Source organism: Astatotilapia calliptera, chromosome 5 (assembly GCF_964374335.1).
Source record: "Astatotilapia calliptera chromosome 5, fAstCal68.1, whole genome shotgun sequence".
In the NCBI taxonomy this organism is placed as follows: domain Eukaryota; kingdom Metazoa; phylum Chordata; class Actinopteri; order Cichliformes; family Cichlidae; genus Astatotilapia; species Astatotilapia calliptera.
Genome location: NC_137426.1, coordinates 15963022 through 15983581, shown reverse-complemented (window position 1 = coordinate 15983581; position 20560 = coordinate 15963022). Strand labels below are relative to the sequence as shown.

The following is a 20560-nucleotide window of genomic DNA, read 5'->3' as shown; positions in this document are numbered from 1 at the left end:
CCATAAAGCTGCACTTTCTTTTTGCCTTATAGTCTGATTTGTCATAACTTCTCCGTTTTGTGGTAAGCTTTTCTTTGGCTGTCACTTCTTCACCCTGACCTGTCTTATTTGGCTCAGCAGAACTAAAATATAAATCCTGCTGCTTTTACACACACACTCACATAAGCTCAGCGATTCTCTGCGCGATCAACCTCTCACATGTTTAAGCTTGCTGCGGGAGATTTCACTTGTCATGTTTGCGTAGTAAGCTAACAATTAATAAGACGATGTCAGAGGAATTGGTGCTCAAATTATCATCACTCACAGATCAGTGCTGTCGCTCTCTATACACAGTTCGCACGATTGCAAAGTGAAAGCAAAAAAACAAGCGCAAATTCAAACGCGATTTCAATATGTCACATATTGACAGTGGCTCACCGATGCCAATGACATAATTACCCAGCTACATTTCTGAAAGAATGCAAAAGCATTGACATATATTTTTCCTTCCTACAATAGCCCGACGGGCAGGGAAGAGATAGATTTTGGTAAACCGACTGAAAATATCGCTAGCCCCAGGACGTCGGGCTAGCGATATTGCAAGCCCTGTATCTGATTGAGGAATCACTCATCTTTGGAAAAGAGAGTTTATTACAGAGAAATGTCTCTTTCCAAAATAAAAGCTATACTATCCGCTTCTTCTGGGCTATATTCTCAGCAGCATAAGGAGAATCATGTGCTAACAGCTGTCTAAATGACTCGGCTAAAGGTAGTAGCATGCTTGTTGTTTTTGTCTTTGCACTAGGATGATGTCGGTGTAAATGTGCAGTCATATTCGTTGTGTTCCCACTAGTGCTTTCAGGTTAATCTCGTTGAAATGACCTTAACGCCACAACACGGCAAATCTCCGTTAACGAGCTACCGCCGATCGCCCGTGCATGGGGCTAGACGGCCAACACGTTAACGAGCTAACTGCGCCAGCTCCCACCCATGTAATTGAGCATTGCATGGCACATCCAACATACTGTTTTACTTTAGTCCATGACGCGCTTACCTTCAGGGTCATACTTCACATGAAAACCAAAATAATTCCAAACGCCAGATCTGAATGGGGGGGGGGGGGGGGGGGGGGGGGGGTCTCGCTAGCTTGCCCTGCGCTCTTCCTTCTGACTATGCTGTCTGTGTTGAGCGCTCAGTGGATCTGCGCTCGACAGTGCAGCCTAGGCGGAGTAGTCGAACGCAGATTCACTGAGCGCTCAACACAGACAGCATCGTCGGAAGGAAAGTTGATAAAATAAATTACAAATGTTGTATTGTTCGATACATATGCGTACCGAACCGAAAGCACTGTATCGAACGGTTCAATATCGATACGAATATCGTTGCACCCCTATTAAATACTTATTGATAATCTAATACAACAGTATGGACCAATGTGAGCGATATCTCTATAGAACTGGCACAAAGAGAGGAAATATTTTAAAGTAAAGTGATTATAATATCATTACAACATGTGATAAAGCAATGTGGCAGCCAATTTGGGCTGACCACATGTAAGATATATGAGATAGGTCTGTATGACTCAAAGTAACAGCATGCAGGGCTGCTTCAACAGACTGTGGTTTGATTTCCTGCTGTTTGCCACCTTGCTTGTTTCTCTCAGTTCACCATCTTCCTGTTGGCACAATGTTAATTATTTCTCTCTGACCTTTATTCTCAAGGATAGAAATTCTAAGAGTAATAAATAAACCTTGGTTTTCTCTGCACATTTGTATGTGTAACTAACTTAATGCAACTGCAGTCAGGATTTTCTAGAGTTCTGAATATGTATGGCATCATCAAAATACACAAATGGTTCATAATGAAACATTTCGTAATTGTGAATGGAAACAAACTGGACTGAGTAGAAATCTATTACTATCTCTACCTGCCATTGTCATCCAGTCAGTATACAATCATGGTCACTTTATTAGGTACACGTATTCAACTGCTCCTTAACAAAAATGTCAAATCAGCCACATGCCAAAAACCCAGTTTAGATCTAGACATGCCAACATAATCAAGACAACTCTCTGGGATTCAAACCGACAATCAGAATGAGGACGAAAGATGATTTAAGTAAGATGCTGCAAGGGCTGGTCTCAGTATTTCAGAAAATGCGCATCTACTGGGATTTTCCCACACAACCATCTCTAGTGTTTACAGATAATGTTCTGAAAAAGAGAAAATATCCAGTGAGCAGCAGTTCAAATGCCTTGTTGAAGTCAGAGGTCAGAGGAGAATAACCAGACTGCTTCAAGCTGAGAAGAAGACAGCAGTATTTCAACAAATCTCTTGCTACAACCACGTTACGCAGAAGACCATCTCTGAATGCACAACACATTGAACCTGTAAGTATATGGGATAGAGCAGCAGAAGACCACACCAGGTACTACCTCCTGTCAGCTAAGAACAGGAAGCTGAGGCTAAAATTCACAACGGTTCACAAAAGTTGGACAACAGAAAACACCACAAAAGCCTGGATTCATCCTGCAGGGCGGTGTAATTGCGTGAAGGTTATTTTTATTTTATTTTTTAATTGTTTGGGCTATTTAGTAGTGACTGAGCATCATTTCTGAATACTGTTCCTGACCCTGCCCACAAATTTATGAACATAGTGTGCCCATCTTCTGATGGATGCTTCCAACACACCTAGTTTCTTGAAACTGACAATGAGTTCACTGTGTTCAAATGACCTCCACAGTCACCAGATATTAGTTCAATAGAGCACCTCTGGGATGTTGTGGAATGGGAGATTTACATCATGGATCTGCAGCCTAAAATCTGCAGGAATTCTAGGATGCTATTGCATCAATAATAACCAAAATCTCAGAGTTATGTTTTCACCACCTTGTTAAATCTATGCAGTGAAGAATTAAGGCGAATTTGAAGGCAGAAGGGAGTCCAGTACTAACAAAGCAGCCGGTGAATGTACGTCTGTGCCTATTAGATGGTGATGTTTACGTTGGTTAAATGGCCAGCTTACTGAATTTGTGTATGTCCTTTATTATTGGTCCAGTCAATGTCTTGACTGGACCAATAGCATTACTGTTCTTTTGAAATGTGTTTATTTAGTGGTGCGTCACTATGAGTGATGCGCTCACATGCTGCCAATGAAATTGATGTTTACGATGGCTCTCTGGGAATGTGACACATTTACTAAAACTCTTTCTGCTCTTTTTAACACAGCTACAAGTTGCAGACTGCAGAATATTAGACTCACACACACTCGCCTTATCCTTCTCCTCTTTGTCATTCACTTACAAATTTGCAGGCTCCGACTGCACTTGCAGCTGCAATGAATCACCATGAAACTGCAAACACTGACTTGAGTTTCATGTTTACTTCTATACAGCAGCATAATGTGTCTGTTAATGATCCTTATCACATGCAGATCAGCTGCTACAATCAGCTCAACTGAAATCCAATATGGGGCATAATTAAAGAATAGTATGAAAGCCATAAGCGTGTGTCAATTTCTACAGGGCTGCTGCGCAAGTATGGGCAGGCTAGCACACTAATTGCTATGTGTGGGAGTGCGAGAGTAGCATCACGTACACCCAGCCATTTGACAGATCTATGGGTGAGAAAAAAAACGTCACCACAGCAGAGTCCTTAATCCTTCTATTACAGCTTCACTTACAGGATACACACACGGCCACTGTCAGACCTCACCGGCAGCTTGTTTGAAAGTTGATAAGTGTTCACAGGGTGCAGGAGACTGCAACTCAGCATCTCTTGTCTTCTGTCTGCAGGTTTAAGTATAAAAGTTTCACGGATGCCCTGTTGTGTTTAACTTAGTGTGTGTTTGTATGAGCTGCACCTAATTATTTAGTGTGTTCATGAAGTACTTCTGATATGCTCGAATTGTGCAGTCATAATAATGAAGTTCGTTAATCACCTAATTAAAGATCTGAATTAACTGAATCCAAATGCACATCTCGCCCTCACAATCACATCACATCTCTGTCCAAAATCCCATAGATATTAAATTTGCTGTTGGATGAACTACACAGACAACTTCCACATCCGCACATCAGAGAAATCATTAAATATCTTTTACGTGTCAGCCTTTGAAATTCTTGTATGGTGACACAGTACTTAGCTTAAATGTGGCATTCTTTGCAAATCCTTACTTTTAAACAGAGGTACATTTTTTTCCCCCCGAAAGCAACTGTTAATTTTTTCTACTCAGATGACAACTGTTGCTGGCAGATTTTATCAGCTGTAGCTATGGCTAATTAAATTATTTTTAGATCCATGACTTGCACGTCGAAAATCGTCTCTGGCTGCCTCTCAAATATTTCACTCTGCCTCGTTCTAAAATGAGAATGATGATGAACTGTGAAGTAGTGGATTGGATGACTTAACAAAGACCTAGAGCTTGTAAAGCTCAATAAAGCTGATTATAGAGACACACTTATACATAATAAACAGCTTTAACGATGTAAGCGTTTGCCTCACTGTTTGAAATTTTGAACACATTTAATATGAACGTGTTATGTCCAGATCATTTAGAACATACCAAGAAATGGAGATCCTCAGAGAAACAATTTTTCCTGGGTCAATATTTTTTTTAACAACAAGTCAACACAAAGGCGGTTCAAGGAGAACTGATAAGCAGGTGCTTACCTAAAACCAAATATGGCTTAAACTAGGTGTTACTGCAGCACACCCAAGCGAAATCAAATGAAAACCAAGTTAGCGACCTGAAAGGCAAGAGCCTTCCAGAAGAAGAGACAGCCAGCGAGGAAACTGGTTTCTATAGAGTTCCCAATCATTCCCAAGCCATTTCCTGATTAGGATCTGAAATAGAGCACGTAAAAGGCAGGCCTGCCAAAGAACATAAACACAAGACCTAGAGCTGTCACAAGCATGCGCTACTGTAACTCTTTATATATGACAGAAAATAAATAAATGCATAATCAATCATCTTTAATATGTGGAGTAATTTAAAGACTGACAAGCCTGTTTTCATTAGCTAGCCAGTTATAAAACCATTAGTTTGGGAGTGATTAGGTTTAGCAAACACTAACATGCAAAGCAAACATAAATGATGGGTAACAATTGTTACAAAACACCTCCAGACAAATGGGTTAGCAACAAGATCTTCCTTTTACAGTTGGGTATTCTTCAAAATAAGAAATTAGTTTGTGTTGCTGCTGAGGCTGCAGAAACCAGCCTCTGCAGTGCTGTTCAAACGTGCCCTGCTAGCAGCACTGAATTAATCCAATCTGCACCAGAGCTCTCAGTGGCTGCTGTTGCTCCTGCAGCAGGTATACTTTCAGACTCCTCTCTGTCTAGTACAACTTTAAGGAGACAGCAGATCAAAGATGGACCAGATGGAGTCAGTAAGACAAGTGCTATTTCCCTGCAGGTTGCAAAGACATATCAGGAAAGGATTATACTGTGCTCCAGTTCTGTGTAACACCTACTACATAAATCTTACTGCTGATAAAAAAAAGGCTGCTGTGAACAGATGCATGTTGGAAATCACATGATACCATGTTTGTTTAAAACACTGGCACAGCCCGACAGTGGTATTGACTGAAAAAGAACTGCCAAGAAGAGGAAACATGTAAGAAAGAGTCATAGTAGCCTTTAAATAATCCTATTTTACCGTGTTATACATGTCTTAGTAATGACACATACGTGTATATGTATGTATGTAAGCAACTGGGTTATTTAGCCTCTTTATATTGAGAAAAAGGACCAAGTAAATAGGGCACAGTGACTGGAAACAATGGAAAACTTGTGATTTCAATTCTGGGAAAGCACAATGTAACTCTTAAGTACTGTGCCAGATACACAGTTGCAAGATGCTGTTGATAAAGCAGGCTTTGTTTTGTTTAGCCCCAAGCGACATCCTGGTAAGTCAATGGTTAGTAAGGCCAAATTAAATTCAGCATTCTCACATAACAATGGTTTTTAGCCTTTGGTCTGGATCTTGCTCCTGAGTCTTTATTGCTCTTACACATCCCATGCTTACCAACAGATAAAGCATTTTGTAAAGATCAAGTAAAAAAGCATTTAGAGTGATTATTTTGTACACAAACGCCATGCTTTAGAAAATACATTGTGTTTGGGAGTGTTTGTGCATCTTACCACTCTGGTGGGATTGCTGTAGTCTATCTTCAGACTGGCCATGGCTTTAACAATGGCCATTATAGATTGGATGGTATTACTATAAACCACTGCTCTGTACTGCTTACACTCATCTTCTGAGTAGCCATCTTCATGGATGATCCTGAGAATATCAAGAGACATTCAAGTTTTATTTAAGTGCACATTAAAACATTGCCCACAGTATTCTCAAATGTGTGATGCAATTATGCTTGCTGAAATCATTTCTACTGTTTACCCTGTCAATTAAAAAACTCTTCTGGTGCACTTCAAGTGTAAATAATGACACATTTTTGCTTTTTGCACAGAATGTGAAATTCATTTAACAGCAGACACACATCAGGATGGAATTAGTTCATGGCCGATAAGAACAGGATGACAGATTAGCAACACTTGGTTCGATGTACATGAGGGGGAATCAATTATTGTTTTAATGAAGTCTTCAAAAACTACTTCTTATGCTTCACTATGTGCACTACAAGCTCATTTGGAGTGTTCTCCAGCATCCTTGCTATAAAAATAAAGCAAAAAACAGCTTAAAGTATATAAAATGAAGCAACTTGTGAATTCTTACTGTCAGCAGGTATCCCAAAAAGTCATGCTGGAGCTCAGTGGTACAGATGACATGGATGGATGTGGGTGGCAACACAGAGTAAGGAATAGCACAGAATCTGACCTATTTATAACCTATTTATTACCTACTGCCTTTATTACCTATTTGTCACCTGTTTGACCTTATTTCTTTTAATAAATCAATGTAAAGTTGTCTGAAATTCTCTTAAAGAAACATACATGTTGATTATTACTGAATTATTTTTAAGAAGACATATTCCCAAATGCAGTTACATAGTTAAGCTGCCAGGCTCAGATTTAAGTCAAACTGCTAAACTAAACAGCTTCTTTCACACAGAAAATCAGACTAGCTCAAATTCTGTTACTGGCTAGTTAATGATTAACATCATTAATATCTTTGTACTGTATAGTTTAAATCATTTTCTTTACAATCATTGTTACACATTAATGATTACATTAAGAGTTTTGGCTGTGTTTAAACTCAAAATATTTTTGAAGCTAAAAGCTGATTTTGTTTTGTCTGTGTTGCTATCTAGTCTATAAAAAATCATACTGAATACTCAGTGTAACATTTATCATGTCAGCATGCTGTGTAGGATGATGTGTAGCAAACGGGGTTAACACACAGTGGGACTGCCTCAACACTGCAGCATTCAGCTGATGCAGTATCCTAACTTTACCTCTTGCAGTATTATTACCCTGACTGCGACGGAACTAAGTGTTTGTGCATGCACAAGTGTGCAGCCCATCATGAGGTGCAATCACCCAGATTTCATCAGGCTGCAGAACAAAGTGCAGAGAGAGCGAAGTGAGACAGCCCCACAGTAATTCTAAAGTGGGTCTGCCCCCTGCTTTTAACAGCCTACCGATGTTAATGTTAATGAACAGTAATAATTTAGAAAACAGCTGCCTTCTTTTTGAGCTGTTCTAAGAACGTTGAATTAGCTAACTTTTCTTACTGTAAGACATGTTTACACCGCACAATGTCATCATACATGACATTATTTAATGTCATGTATGACATTAAATAAAAGGTCAGAGTCATGATTGCTTCTGTGTTCATGCTGATAAATCGATACCTCTGTACAAGTTTATAAATTAGCTTCAAAAGCAACAGACTGTTCTTGGTCCAAACTCATAAAAAATGGATTCAATGCCTGGTTAGCCCAGAGGAATGTGAATAATTAAGGCATTTAGTGTCCTCTGTGTTTATCCATTAGTGTGTGAGTATCTGTGTCATTGTGTATCCTGATTGGTGCACAAGCTTTACAAAAAGAAAGAAAGAAAAGAAAGAAATGAAAAGCCTTTGTTTTATAGACAGCATAAAAGATGGACCTAGCTACCCTGACATCATCCCCTGGTTTATGAAGTCTCGTTTTGAAGCCTCAAAATGAGTGTTTTTACCATCGTCATTTTGATTTCAAAATAGCTATATGACATGGAGGGGTCTAGCTTTAAAATTACTTGCGCACTGGACCTCCATTCTGAAACACAGGACTCCCAAGATTTACAAAAGGCTTTTTTATTCAGTATGACCCAAGACTGAGAGACTGAGCCCAGAAACCTATCAGGAAAGTGTTTGCAGAGGTCAAGATGGAGGGACATTTTCCCATAGACTCCTATTGGTCTCAGAAGCCAAGTCTATGTGTTAAGTACTTTCCAATAACCCTATACGTTCTCACATGTACAAAAAAATTCTAAACACCTGTGACCACAACATCACCTGGGAACCAACTTGAAATAACTCCACTGTATTGTATCTAAAACTGAAACGATTTAACTGTAAACTGCTCAAGTTCTCTGACCGAAACACATAAAATAAGAACAGTGAACTGTGACCGGAAGTTAACAGGGTTTCCCCTTACGGCAGTCAGTCAATACTTATTGAGGCATACCATTACAACAACCTATGCAGCACACCCCACTGTAAGTTGGAAATATTATATCAACATGATGGATAAAGTTGTGCCTATTAACCTTAGAACATGGCATCCTCATGCACTGACATTTTAATAAAGCCAATAACTTACCTCTCTAAATGTCTTGGATTTTATGAGCGTCTTAGAATTAAACAGACTGTCAGAAATCGATTATATGTATTCTTCTGCACACTTTTGTAACTGAAGAATTAAGCAGTGATAGCAATATCAGTTTACACATTCAAACTGCCAGATTTTCTTGCAGTCTCTAGCTAAAACAAATGTGTTGCTTTTAGCTTGTATTATATTTTAAATTTATTATATTTATTTAGGATTATCTCTTGTTCTTCTTTAAATATGCAGCTCTAGACCTGTCCATTTTTGGAAATGGGTCATCTGGTGTCAGCACTGCCCCCTCTTATGTAAACACACTCATTGCTAAAGTCAGAAAATCTGGGTTGACTTCCTGGGGTGTTAACCGGCATCGTGTGACCACTTATAATATGACTGTGGTTATTAGGCTCAGTGACACAATATAATTAAAGTTTATTGTGATTATAAAAAAATTTCTTAATTTGTGAGGTTTTTAAAAGACATTTACAAATACTGGCAGTGGCCAATGGTACCCCTCAGCCTCCTAGTAGAGGCACCTATCGTATGAATTTAAAAATCCCACATCACCTTATTCTCAAACTATCGTATTCACAAGCTTTTCAGATCAATTGACCTCGGACTTCTATGCTTGAGGTCGAGGTCTATGAGATTCGAACTCTTCTGAGACCTTGAGTAGATACACCTATGGTATCAATTTAAATGTCACTCCGTTCTCGAGTCATCACGTTCACAAACTTGTCCCCCACCTGTTGGCATGGTGATGGCAATATACCACATTATACATATGTACATCCTTTCACAGCTGAGGGGTAAAAATCTAAATGGACTATCTTAAAGGGCAACATTTACTTCCACACACAGACATAAGAACTACTTTGGTTGCTTTTGTTAAACAAGGAAACAACTATTTGACCAACAGATCATAGAAAAAATGAGTAACGGGCATATAGCATTAGAGCTAATATTAGTTTGTAGCTTTTAATGGTTTTGTGATTACCAACCAAATTCCAGTGACGTGAAAAAGCTTTTGTGTTACACAGAATTTAAAAAAGGTGGAATAAACATTCCTTTTGCAACTTACTTCATCTGCTTTACAATGGTGCTCTTTCCAGACTCCCCAGCACCTGTTGGAACATTAACATGAAAGAGTTACAAAGGATCTCTGCGCACATAACAAGAATAAACTTAAACTTTAGTTGTGGCTGTTCCTGCTTTGAAAATAAGAGCAACACACAGTGATGACCTACTGCTAACATCACATTCATCCTCTGGGTTGCCTGGTTTATTTATGTTTCCGTTTGTGAGAACACGATGTACAGATATGCATGAATACTTCCCATATTCATTTCAGTGTTTATTTTTCACTCCAGAAGAAGTGGCTTTTGACTATTAAATAGTTCACAACAATAAGCCACTTATTATGATGAGAAAAAGATCATTTAAAGGTGGCTTTGCGGCACACAACATTTTATCAGGGATGTCATATTTAGCTAGTTGGCTAATTAGACAAACTACACAGCAGAAGTTTGTGTTGGCTCTTAGTCATCCAGTTCATGGTAGTCTTAGGAGCTTGAAAAAGAAGGCAACTGGACTTCCTTAAGTTTATGAAAACATTTCACCGCTCATCCAAGAAGCTTCTTGAGTTATAGAAACAAAGTGGACACTCCCAAGTATCCTTTGGAGGTGGTCGTTGACCCACTATTGATAATGTGCATCATCACATAAGCCAAGATGTGAAAAAAGTCAATGGTCATTACCATCAGCAGGGGTAAAGGGTGAAACCACTGTGAGACTTTGCCCCATCATGTGACCTACCCCAATCTAACCTGAGGCAAGGTGTGTGTGTCCGGGATCTAAGGACCTAAAGACTGCATTGTAGGTGGCTGACAAATGGTGTGGTAAGCCACCACCTCTGTTCAATGATGTTTGTTCACAGCAACCATCTGTCTTCACTGTCCAAAGAGTGACCTTTGTCCTTCAGGTGAATGAGTGTACAGGTGAGTGTTGTCCTGTTGAGGTGTAACTCTATGTTCTGTCATGCATTTGTGGAATGATTGTTCAGTTTCTCCTATGTGCAGGTCTGACCTCTCCTCACTGAAGTGCACATAGTGTATATGTTGTTTAGCTTGTGTTTAGAAAGTTTTTTCCTAGGGATGACCAAGTCAATAGTAGATCAATGTCCACTTCAAAGGGAACAACCTCCACTAGAGGTTAAATATCTGGGACTCCATACCTTTTGTTTTTAGAAATAAAGAAGCCCAGTTCTAAAGAAGCCCAGTTCTTTGATGCACGAGATTTATAAAATGTGTCACATTTATATTAGAGTTTCTATTTGCCCACACAGATGTGGAAGGGCCTACGTGACACCAACATGCTTGAGTAGAGAAAACTGTGTGCACAAATGAAACATTAGAATTTCATGGTCTTTTATGCCAAATTATATTAGAAACCCTTTGGTTTGGACTGGAAACTCTCATGTTACTTTATTATTATTATTATGAGTGACGATATGGAGCAATGTTCACTCCGTTCGCTTGTTTGTAGTTTGATCCTATTCCAGTATTTCAGTTAATGTCAACTGACAGCAATTTCAAAATTCCTCAGGAAAAGTTAATAAAAGCAAGAGGAAAACAACAAGCTAGTCAAGCATAAACGTAAACAATAGATTTTGAAATAGTGAAGAGAATTCAATGCATTGCAGAGCACAGTACAGGGCACACATTGGATTTAGTGCTGAAACCACCATCTTGGTTACGCTGCTGTAAAAGCAAGAAACGCTACACCATCGGGACAGTAAAATTCCTATTCCTCTGGATCAAAAGTAAAGAACTAAAGATCCATTAAGAATTTAAAACTTAATTCTGAGTCAGCCAAGCAAAAACTGTATGTTCCTTACACAAGCAAAATCATCACGCACACAGTTCACAAGTCAGCGCTTTACTGCCTTTTGTTTCATAGCCTGTAAACCTACTTCCATAAGTTCTGAATACAGTGAGTAACACAATGAATGAATACAATGTTTCCGGACAATTGTTATCATGTTGAAATGAGGAGACACGAGCTCTTGCCACTTCTGCGCCACCATAAACTGTCCCTTCACGCCACCTGACCCAGCCCTGCCAACAGACATTAGCTTAGCCTTGGGCTGACGGACCAACTGGGACAAGCAGTGTTGCCCGTTCACGCTGTCAACACACATCGTTTTCGCACACATCAAGTACTTTTCTGAGAAAAAGAAGGGAACGCAAAGGGAGAAGTGTAAAAAGCCAAGTCTTAGGTTACATTTGCTGTGCTGCAAGCTGTCAGAGAGCTGGATGGATCTCTAGGTGATTTGTGTATTTATAAAATATATATATATATATTTTATGCAACAACCCAGCAGACAAAAGAATGTGTGTTTTTTTTAAAACATGAAAAATGATCTTCTCAGTTTTCTCTTTTGAATTACTAATGCCCGCTTCTTGTTGTAGAAACCTCTAATCAAGACAAAACTGTGTAAGGAGCTGCTTCTTTTTTTCAACACCATATCTCTTAAGAACACATTGTTTTATTGCAAGGGCCTTGTCAAATCTCCTCTTTTGAACTGCCATCTACTTATATCTGGAACATTAAAGCTTCCTTTCAGATGCACAAGCATGAACAAATAACATAAATACAGCCTCTGATTTACAAGTGCTTATATAAAAAAATGTCCTGGTTAAAAATATAAGGTAGGTGGTAGAAAGTGTGATATCCACCTCTCTGTGGACACACATGTGTATGAAGGGCACCTTTCTGATTCCAGAATAAAACTCATCCATTAATATTTCAGACCTAAAGGGAGGTGGACGCTTGTGAGCAGCAGAGAAAAAGAAAAGAGCCTCCCAATTCTTCAGGCACACGGTATTACAGGAAAACTGGGGACTGCTCTTATTCTGCTTCAGGGGAAAACTTTTGAACTGATGTTGTATTTACAGGAAAATATCACTATTCCTGCAACCTAAGGGAATAGACAGTGCAAGACAAACACAAATATTTTTAATCCATCGTCAGTGTGGAATTGATTGTGAACCATTAGAAAGAAAAGCAGTCTGAATGATTTGTGTTTCCTTGTTTTATAATGAAAAATATAAAAATGCACTGTAGCCAGCAGAAGATTTTTCAGGCAGATACCAAATACAGATTTCAAGTACAGATTTCAAAAGCACACATTAAAGGTGTGATATTTGAATCTTGGTAAAGGTTCAAAAGTGTTCTAATTAAATATTTCCTGAGTAGAGTATTTTATTATTAAATATGTTCATTTATCTCTCTTGCAGGGATAGCACCTTGCTAAGATCATGGAGTGTTGTATTTCCTCCGCAGATATAAGGTAGTAGCATAAATCTTATTAAGGAGTGAAAAAAAAGTGTTACACAATGCTTATTTCAAAAGCTCAAATTATTATTTTTAATTAGCATGCGTTGCGTCTACACAAAACAGCAAAAGTAGACTAACCATTTAAGGTGGGAACAGACACTTTTTTATTGATAACTGTTTTTTAAGTAAATGTACACGACCAGTGAAAACTTTGGACACACCTTTTCATTTAATGGTTTTTCTTTATATATACCACTCTCTACATTGCAGATACATACTGAAGACATCAAATATATGAAGCAAGATATGTGGAATTATAGAAAAAATGTGTAACTCTAAATATGTTAATATTTTAGATTCCTCAAAGTAGCCACTCTTTGCTTTGCTGACAGCACTGCAAACAAGCAAGGGTTCATTTGTGGAATTTCTTGTCTTCTTAATGGGGTTGGGACCATCAGATGTGTTGTGCAGAAGTCAGGTTGGTACACAGCTGACTGCCCTATTTGACAACTGTTAGAATTCATATTCTCTGGGAACTCCTTCAAGACTGTTGAAAAACCATTTCAGGTGACAAACCTCCCCATATGGAAAAGATATATATAAATCTTATAAAGTTTGTATCTGTCTGGTGTGAAACTTGTATGAAATGCATATAAGAGTGAAAACAGATATAAGATCCCTTGAAAACTTATATAATGAAACTTGTATGTTTTGGATACTTACTAAAACAATATATGAAAGTAATGAGAAAGTGGCCACTTTCATGAGTAATCACATATAAGTTTTTACTATTTCTTTTCCATATGGGTCATGAAGCTCATCGAGGGAATGCCAAGAGTGTGCAAGCAGTGATCAAAGGGTGGATAGTTTGAAGAATCTAAAATGTAAAACATGTTTTGAGATATTTCAGACTCTGAGATACTTCAGACTAACTCCATATGTGTTCATTCATAGTTTTAATCCCTTCAGTGAGTCTACAATGTAAATAGTCATGAAAATACAGAAAAAAAAACATTGAAATGAGAAGGTGTGTCCAAACTTACATCACTGGCACTCAAAACAGTGTTTGCAAGGGTAAAAAGAGCTACTTTTGTCGTGGTCTGGGTGGTTTTCCACAGCATCAGCTCCTCCCCACTGGGTGGAGTCTTTGTTGTTCCTCACCTGATGGCAATCGTACCAGCAGTATTTATGACAGGCGCACTCAACTGGTCTTCGCCAGATTATCTGCCAACTTTAGTCAGTTCTCGGCCTCACGTCCGTTCCTTGGTGACTAATCGTGTGTATTGACCGTATCTCTGTTTTTCTCGTCAGCCTCTGAAACCCACCTACCAAGCTCTCCTGGATACCAGTTTGCTGCCGCCGGTAATCCCCAGAGGTGTGGACTCGAGTCACATGACTTGGACTCGAGTCAGACTCGAGTCATTAATTTTATGACTTTAGACTTGACTTGAAAAAATGTTCTAAGACTTGTGACTTGACTTGGACTTTTACACCAATGACTTGGGACTTGAATTGGACTTGAACCGGTTTACTTGAAAAGACTTGATATTTCACCCCAAATATAAAATTTAACATGCATATTATATAGAGATTGAAAATGTGACATCATTCAGGGGTAAACCGCAAAGAATTCTGGGAACTCGTGGCAAGCGGTACTAGCGCACGCAGGCTTTCAATTGAAATCAGTCACACAGCGATAAAAAGAAACACAAAAATGTCGAGAAGCTGTTGTATTATTAACTGCAATAGCCGGTCGCATGACAGCCACGGGAAGCCGACGGGTAAAGAGATCGGTTGTTATCGGATTACGTCGTTGAAGAGAAATTGTTCAAGCCATGTTTCCGAAGTAACAAAGACGCGACGGATGGCCTGGATTGCAGCCATTCAAAGATCAAATATAACGTCCCAGAACACTCCAGCTCACAGGTTAGTCTGCTCCAAGCATTTACACAAAGGTCAGTCTGCTGTTGTAGTTAATACGTCATTTTCATAACATAATTGGTGATATAGGTTACAAGCAAGTCTGGCGCTGAACAGAAATTGTTGCGCTATGCTCCTTTGTTTATTGTGCATAAATAGTGAATTGTCCTGACACAATATTGCGTTTCGCCTCTGTTATTATGGTACATTGACAAAAACATATACTTTTATTCACAGTTTAAAACAGGTTTTTTGTATCACTAATTGCCCAGTACGATTACAGCATACAGTATTATTGTCACTGCTACATTTCTGTAACTCGTACCAGAAATTATTTCCACTGCTAATTAATTACCGTTGAGCTCAAAGGTCCTATTAATAAACGGTTAACGAATGTGTATTTATGAAGACGATTTGTGAGACTGGTAAACTTATGATACGTACGATGGTCTTTCGTTCTACACGGTGCATTTCAAGGTCCTGCACCCATCCGGCGGTAAACTGTACCTGGGCTTGTTGCAGTGACCTGAAGTTACTAAACTTCATGAGTATATGCGCTCACTCCAAGAAGCGTATAATTATAAATATGCATATAAATATGCTACGATGAGATAGCTGACTTCATCTAACTAGCAAATGTTGTCCAGGCTACGTTGGTGATGCAGTTTTTTTTAATGTGTATGATATTTTTGTCATGCGATTTTAAAGCCGGTCCTACAACCGCATCCAAGAATAACATGCAGCTTATCTCAGAACTGTGAAAATTATTCTAGGAGCTAGGTTTAATTGAGCTGCATTTTAAAGAGGTGCAATTTCACAATTTGTGTATATTTTCTACGTTCACTATTTTGTCATGTGTTGAGAAAAACACAGATTTTAAAATTACATGGTCTAATATTTACATTTAGCATAACTGCAACATTATTTTTTCGTTGTTTTTTTTTAAAGACTCGAAAGGACTTGAAATTCAAAGTTTCAGACTTGTGACTTGACTCGGACTTTTACACCAGTGACTTGAGACTCGACTCTGACTTGCCTGACATTACTTGAGACTTGACTTGAGACTTGAGGATAAAGACTTGAGACTTACTTGAGACTTGCAAAACAATGACTTGGTCCCACCTCTGGTAATCCCTCTCCGTTTTGGAGCTGCCATTCTCTCCTGCCTGCCTCCCTGCATTGCATGCAGCACCCACCTGGACCTCTCCTGCCTCCCCCCTCCACCCAACCCCCACCTGCAAGCTTGTAAGACAGCTCAGTGTACTATCCTTAGATTCACTCGCAACCCTCTGTGGGATTCCCCTGACTGCTCTGTCCTCTGTTTCAGTGCCCTGGCCCGCCACAGTTTCCCCTGCCCAGTACCTGCACCCAGTTATCCCTGCCATCTAGTTATCATCACAGTATTTTTCTCTCGCCTCAGACATCTAGTTTAAGTTCATTGATTCTAGTCTGCACTTTCTGTTAGCCTCTGAGCATTGTAAAATAAAATCTCTTTTCGTTACACCTCATCCCTGGCCTCCGGTTTTGAATCTGCACTTGAGTCCATCCCATGTCCACGGGCCACTGCGCCTGACAACTTTACATGAATCAATTGCCATTGAGAAGGATATTAACACAGTTTTATATGTCAATAAAATGTCTGATTGCACAATTGATTTCAGCAACTTTCCCACATGGAGCTAAAACAGTTACACAAGCCCCTGCAGAGTACATCAAATAGTGGTACTAAAAGCAGTCAATTCTGTTGCTACTGACAAATCTAAAGAATATTCTAAATCTCTATCCAACTTCAATCCAGCCCACAGCATGACTTTGGAAAATGTGAAGGAGGGCATAAAATTGGGAAAAAAAAGAAAAAAACGTTGTTGTGAATTAACCAAAATCTTTAGTTTTATAATTACAAGAGTCTGGTCAGGGAGCTACCTGAACCTTTTCTCCAATTTTGCACATTTATTACTTATGACTAGAACCCAAAGTGTCATGCTGACAGATCTTTTTATTATTACATTATTAGCTTTTCTTTATAACGTTTTCATATGGTTACATCTCAGTTGTGATTTGGCACTATATAAACCTAAACCCACTAAAGATGAAAGCTGGCTGTATGTGGTCCACAATGTATACTGAGTATTTGGCATCCCTGTTCTAAATAAAGACTTGTATCCACTGCTTCAGGGCTAGTGCAGCAATGAGGGTGAACCAGCATTACAAAGATCCATCTATGCTTTGTGCCAGCAGGTGCGAAAGCCCATTCAGTCAAATAGGCTCAGAATCACTTTCTGCCAATTAGAAGAAAATCGCCCGCCCCCCGTACTTTCTGCTTCTTTAACCTCAACTATTCATAGCTGTTCCAGAGTTGTTTTTCAGTGAGTACCAGAACATGCAGCAATGGTAACAACGTGATTTGTAGCATGAGGATCATAAGTAGCCAGGCTACAAAAAATACAGCCATTTTTCTCAACACATCCAGTACCCTCACAGACCCACTTACATTTATAAAAAACTTGGCAGTTGCCTCAGTCACCCACTGCTGATGACACAAAGTGTCCATTCATGGTGTGATGAGATATTCTGAACCGGGCAAACACACAAACATCCACACATAATGTCACAGCAGAAAAGGTCAGTCATCAGTCAAAAAGCTTTTACGATACCAATCTACATCTGGCATTTTCTCGAGGGTGTTTACAGCACTGCTTGATTAAAAGATAAGGCAGCTGACGGCAAATTAATTGCTACAATTTTTATCATTATTTATACAGCATGAATGCCAAAAATTTACTGCTGTTTAGTATGACTGTAAACCATTTGCTTTTGGACTCTTAGTCAAACAGGCCAACTAAAGATTTTTGCCATGAGGAAGAGCAGTTATTCTCTAAATGTCACATTTTTTAAAATGTTTGTTTCTGACATTTTTGAAGGCACTGTCTATAAAGCTGAGGCCCACATTTCAGATGAAAGTAGCTTTTAGTTGTTGGGGAAATAAAACTAAAAACCAGCACTGTTTTTTATTTACTATTACACTGTAACTTTTACTCAATAAAGTTACAGTTTTATATAGTTGGTTTTTTTTTTTACTTTATAATTACTAAAAATGTTCAAAATATAAAAAGCACCATCTCTGACATGCAGTTACTATTGACTTCTATCTGCTGCTTAGACTTGTGAAAATGAGTGTTGGATCTGTCAGGGAAAGTGGGAAGCTCAGAGTGATGCTGCTTGTCTTCGGGCAAAAAGAAATCACTGGTGTGACTCAATGTCTATCAGAGGATGGCTACATTGTGCCTGGTGAAGCACTTAGACTAATGCAGAAACGAGAGGGGAGTTGTTTTTGACATACGTAGGTGTTAAAACATATGAAAAAACTGACCAAAAAAATCATAATACACAACTGACGTCTTATGGTCTTTATTTGAGTCACATCTTTTAATTAAAATTCTGAGGCTGAGGTAAGCTGCATTATAAATTGGCTCAGAATAGCTGCGTACAACAGGGAGGAGATAAGAACTCGCAGAGTCCCTTTGGAAGGGCTGGCACAGGACCTTATAAGTGTATGGTGTGGGGATTCTGAGCAGAGGTGAACCCGTTTCTATCCAGCAAACATTATTAAGAACGTAAAACAGAATTTAAAACAGAATGAGTGAGGACAATGGGGAGGAAGAAAAAGTACTGTAATTAAAAGGCTGTTAACAAAGACAGGATAGATAGGTGGTACTGGGAGTAGAGTTGGACAGTGTGAACAAGAGTGACAAATGAGCAAGAAGTGGAGGAGGTGGATGACAATGCAGAGTAAAGTGTGTGAGAGGACTGAACACACTAGGAAATGGTTAGGAGAAAAGATAGTGGGATGAGAGAACTAGCATGAGTGCTTGATTTTAAAAAAAGTAATGAATATTCATAACAGGTTATCTGCCAACTCATAGATAAATGCAGAGCTCAGGTATAAGGTGATGTTGGAATGAGAAACACGTAAGAGTGAGCTGTAAAGCACTCAGCAGCAAAAATCACTTGTTTTCTTCCTACTGCCAGCGTTGTTTCAGCAAATTAGTGTTTAGCTAAGGCCCCAGTCACACAGGCTTAAAGGACAATCAGCAACCATCTGGAATAAAATGGTCATGAACGAAAATGTGCACGCTCTGACCAGTTGCCAAGTGATTGCTGGCATTGAAACATCAAATTGCTATAGCATCATTCACTCAAGCCTAAAGACTGGTCAGTGACGCCCCATGCAACTGCCATTTCCTAGGGAAAAGTATGTATTCTGCAACCGGTTGGCGAGTAGTTGCTGGAGGTTGCTGGTTGTTACAGATATAAAGCACTGCACTGAAAACCTTTGCAGTTCCTTAGTTTGCTAGCAAATTATTGCAGTGGCCAGTATTTTGCATGGTAGGGGCAAACTATTTAATTGAGTACCTGTATTACTAGCTAACATTTGATAGGTCATTAAAAAATGTACACTGTGGTTGTAGTGTATGTTTTCTTCTTTCTGTATATTTTCTATTTTATTGTATTCAGTAAAGTTCTTTGTCCCTATGTTTTAAAAAAGTCCTATACAAATAACAATTTATTATTGTATTATTATTTTGGTTTTTGACATTATTGACTGTAATTAACAATACTTGCAAGCATAAAATTGATCTAGAAAAATGCAAAATCAAGCTAACAAGGATATAAACTACTAAAGGACTTGGTTAATTAATCACTCTGTTAAAAAGACGTGTACCTTCAATGGATCATGCTGATGAAATGTGAGAATCCTCTTAATTTTTACATGGGGAACTGGCCTTTTGTGGCGTTTCATCAAATAACTGCTGAATTATTTCACATTCAGAAATGACACTTCAGTAATTTTCCTAGAGGAAAGGTCAAGAAATTACTAGATTACTGGATTCATTTTCCCTGGAATATAAATGCTGGTACTAAATTTCATGGGAATGCATCAAACAATTATTTGAGTCTGGATTTAGTGAAATTGACATACACTACAAACAAATACACTTCCTAGAAACAGGGAGAATAAAAAATCCATTCTGCCCTTTCAGCACAGTGTCTCAGCATCCTAACGAGGCCTATAACCACAAACACTGTTTCACATCTCTGTGCCACTCAGCCCACTGCCTTTGCATTTCTTTTGTGGAGACATGTAACACATCTCAGCATATGCCAGCGTTATAGGCCATCTATTGTTTAAGCGTCTGCCATGGGAGAATGAGTCACTGGCTCAGCTGTGACACGATTCCTCCTGCTTTTTCATCCGGCCCACTGCCCCCAACCGTTGGTGTCACGACTGCTTCATAGCTTTTACAGCCAATTAAAAGTTCTTTTTTATGTGTTAATAGCATCAAGAAGGATCCTCAACAAGAGACTATTTTTTATATACAGCTCTGTCTCAATGTACTGGGTACTGGTGTGATGTTCTGTGCCATAGTACATACATACATACATAGGATTGATTCCCGGAGGATTTTCTTGAATAGAATTTGAACAGTAACATATGAACAAAACTTGTTAATGTTAACTTGTTAAGTATCATTTCTTTCTGAATTTGTAGCACT

The 20560-nt window shown here is 38.8% G+C and overlaps 1 protein-coding gene across 2 annotated transcripts in view; it reads right to left on the bottom strand.

Annotated features, from left to right (window-relative positions):
• The window catches only part of gnai2b (guanine nucleotide binding protein (G protein), alpha inhibiting activity polypeptide 2b), a 49724-nt gene that overhangs the window by 9280 nt on the left and 19884 nt on the right, over positions 1 to 20560 (bottom strand). For both annotated transcript variants that reach the window (XM_080301740.1, XM_026167507.2), the window contains 2 exons: positions 9829 to 9871; positions 6124 to 6265 (listed from right to left, as the gene is read on the bottom strand). In XM_080301740.1, the coding sequence (XP_080157866.1) occupies positions 6124 to 6265; positions 9829 to 9871 (185 nt within the window). The remainder of the gene's footprint in view (positions 1 to 6123; positions 6266 to 9828; positions 9872 to 20560) is intronic.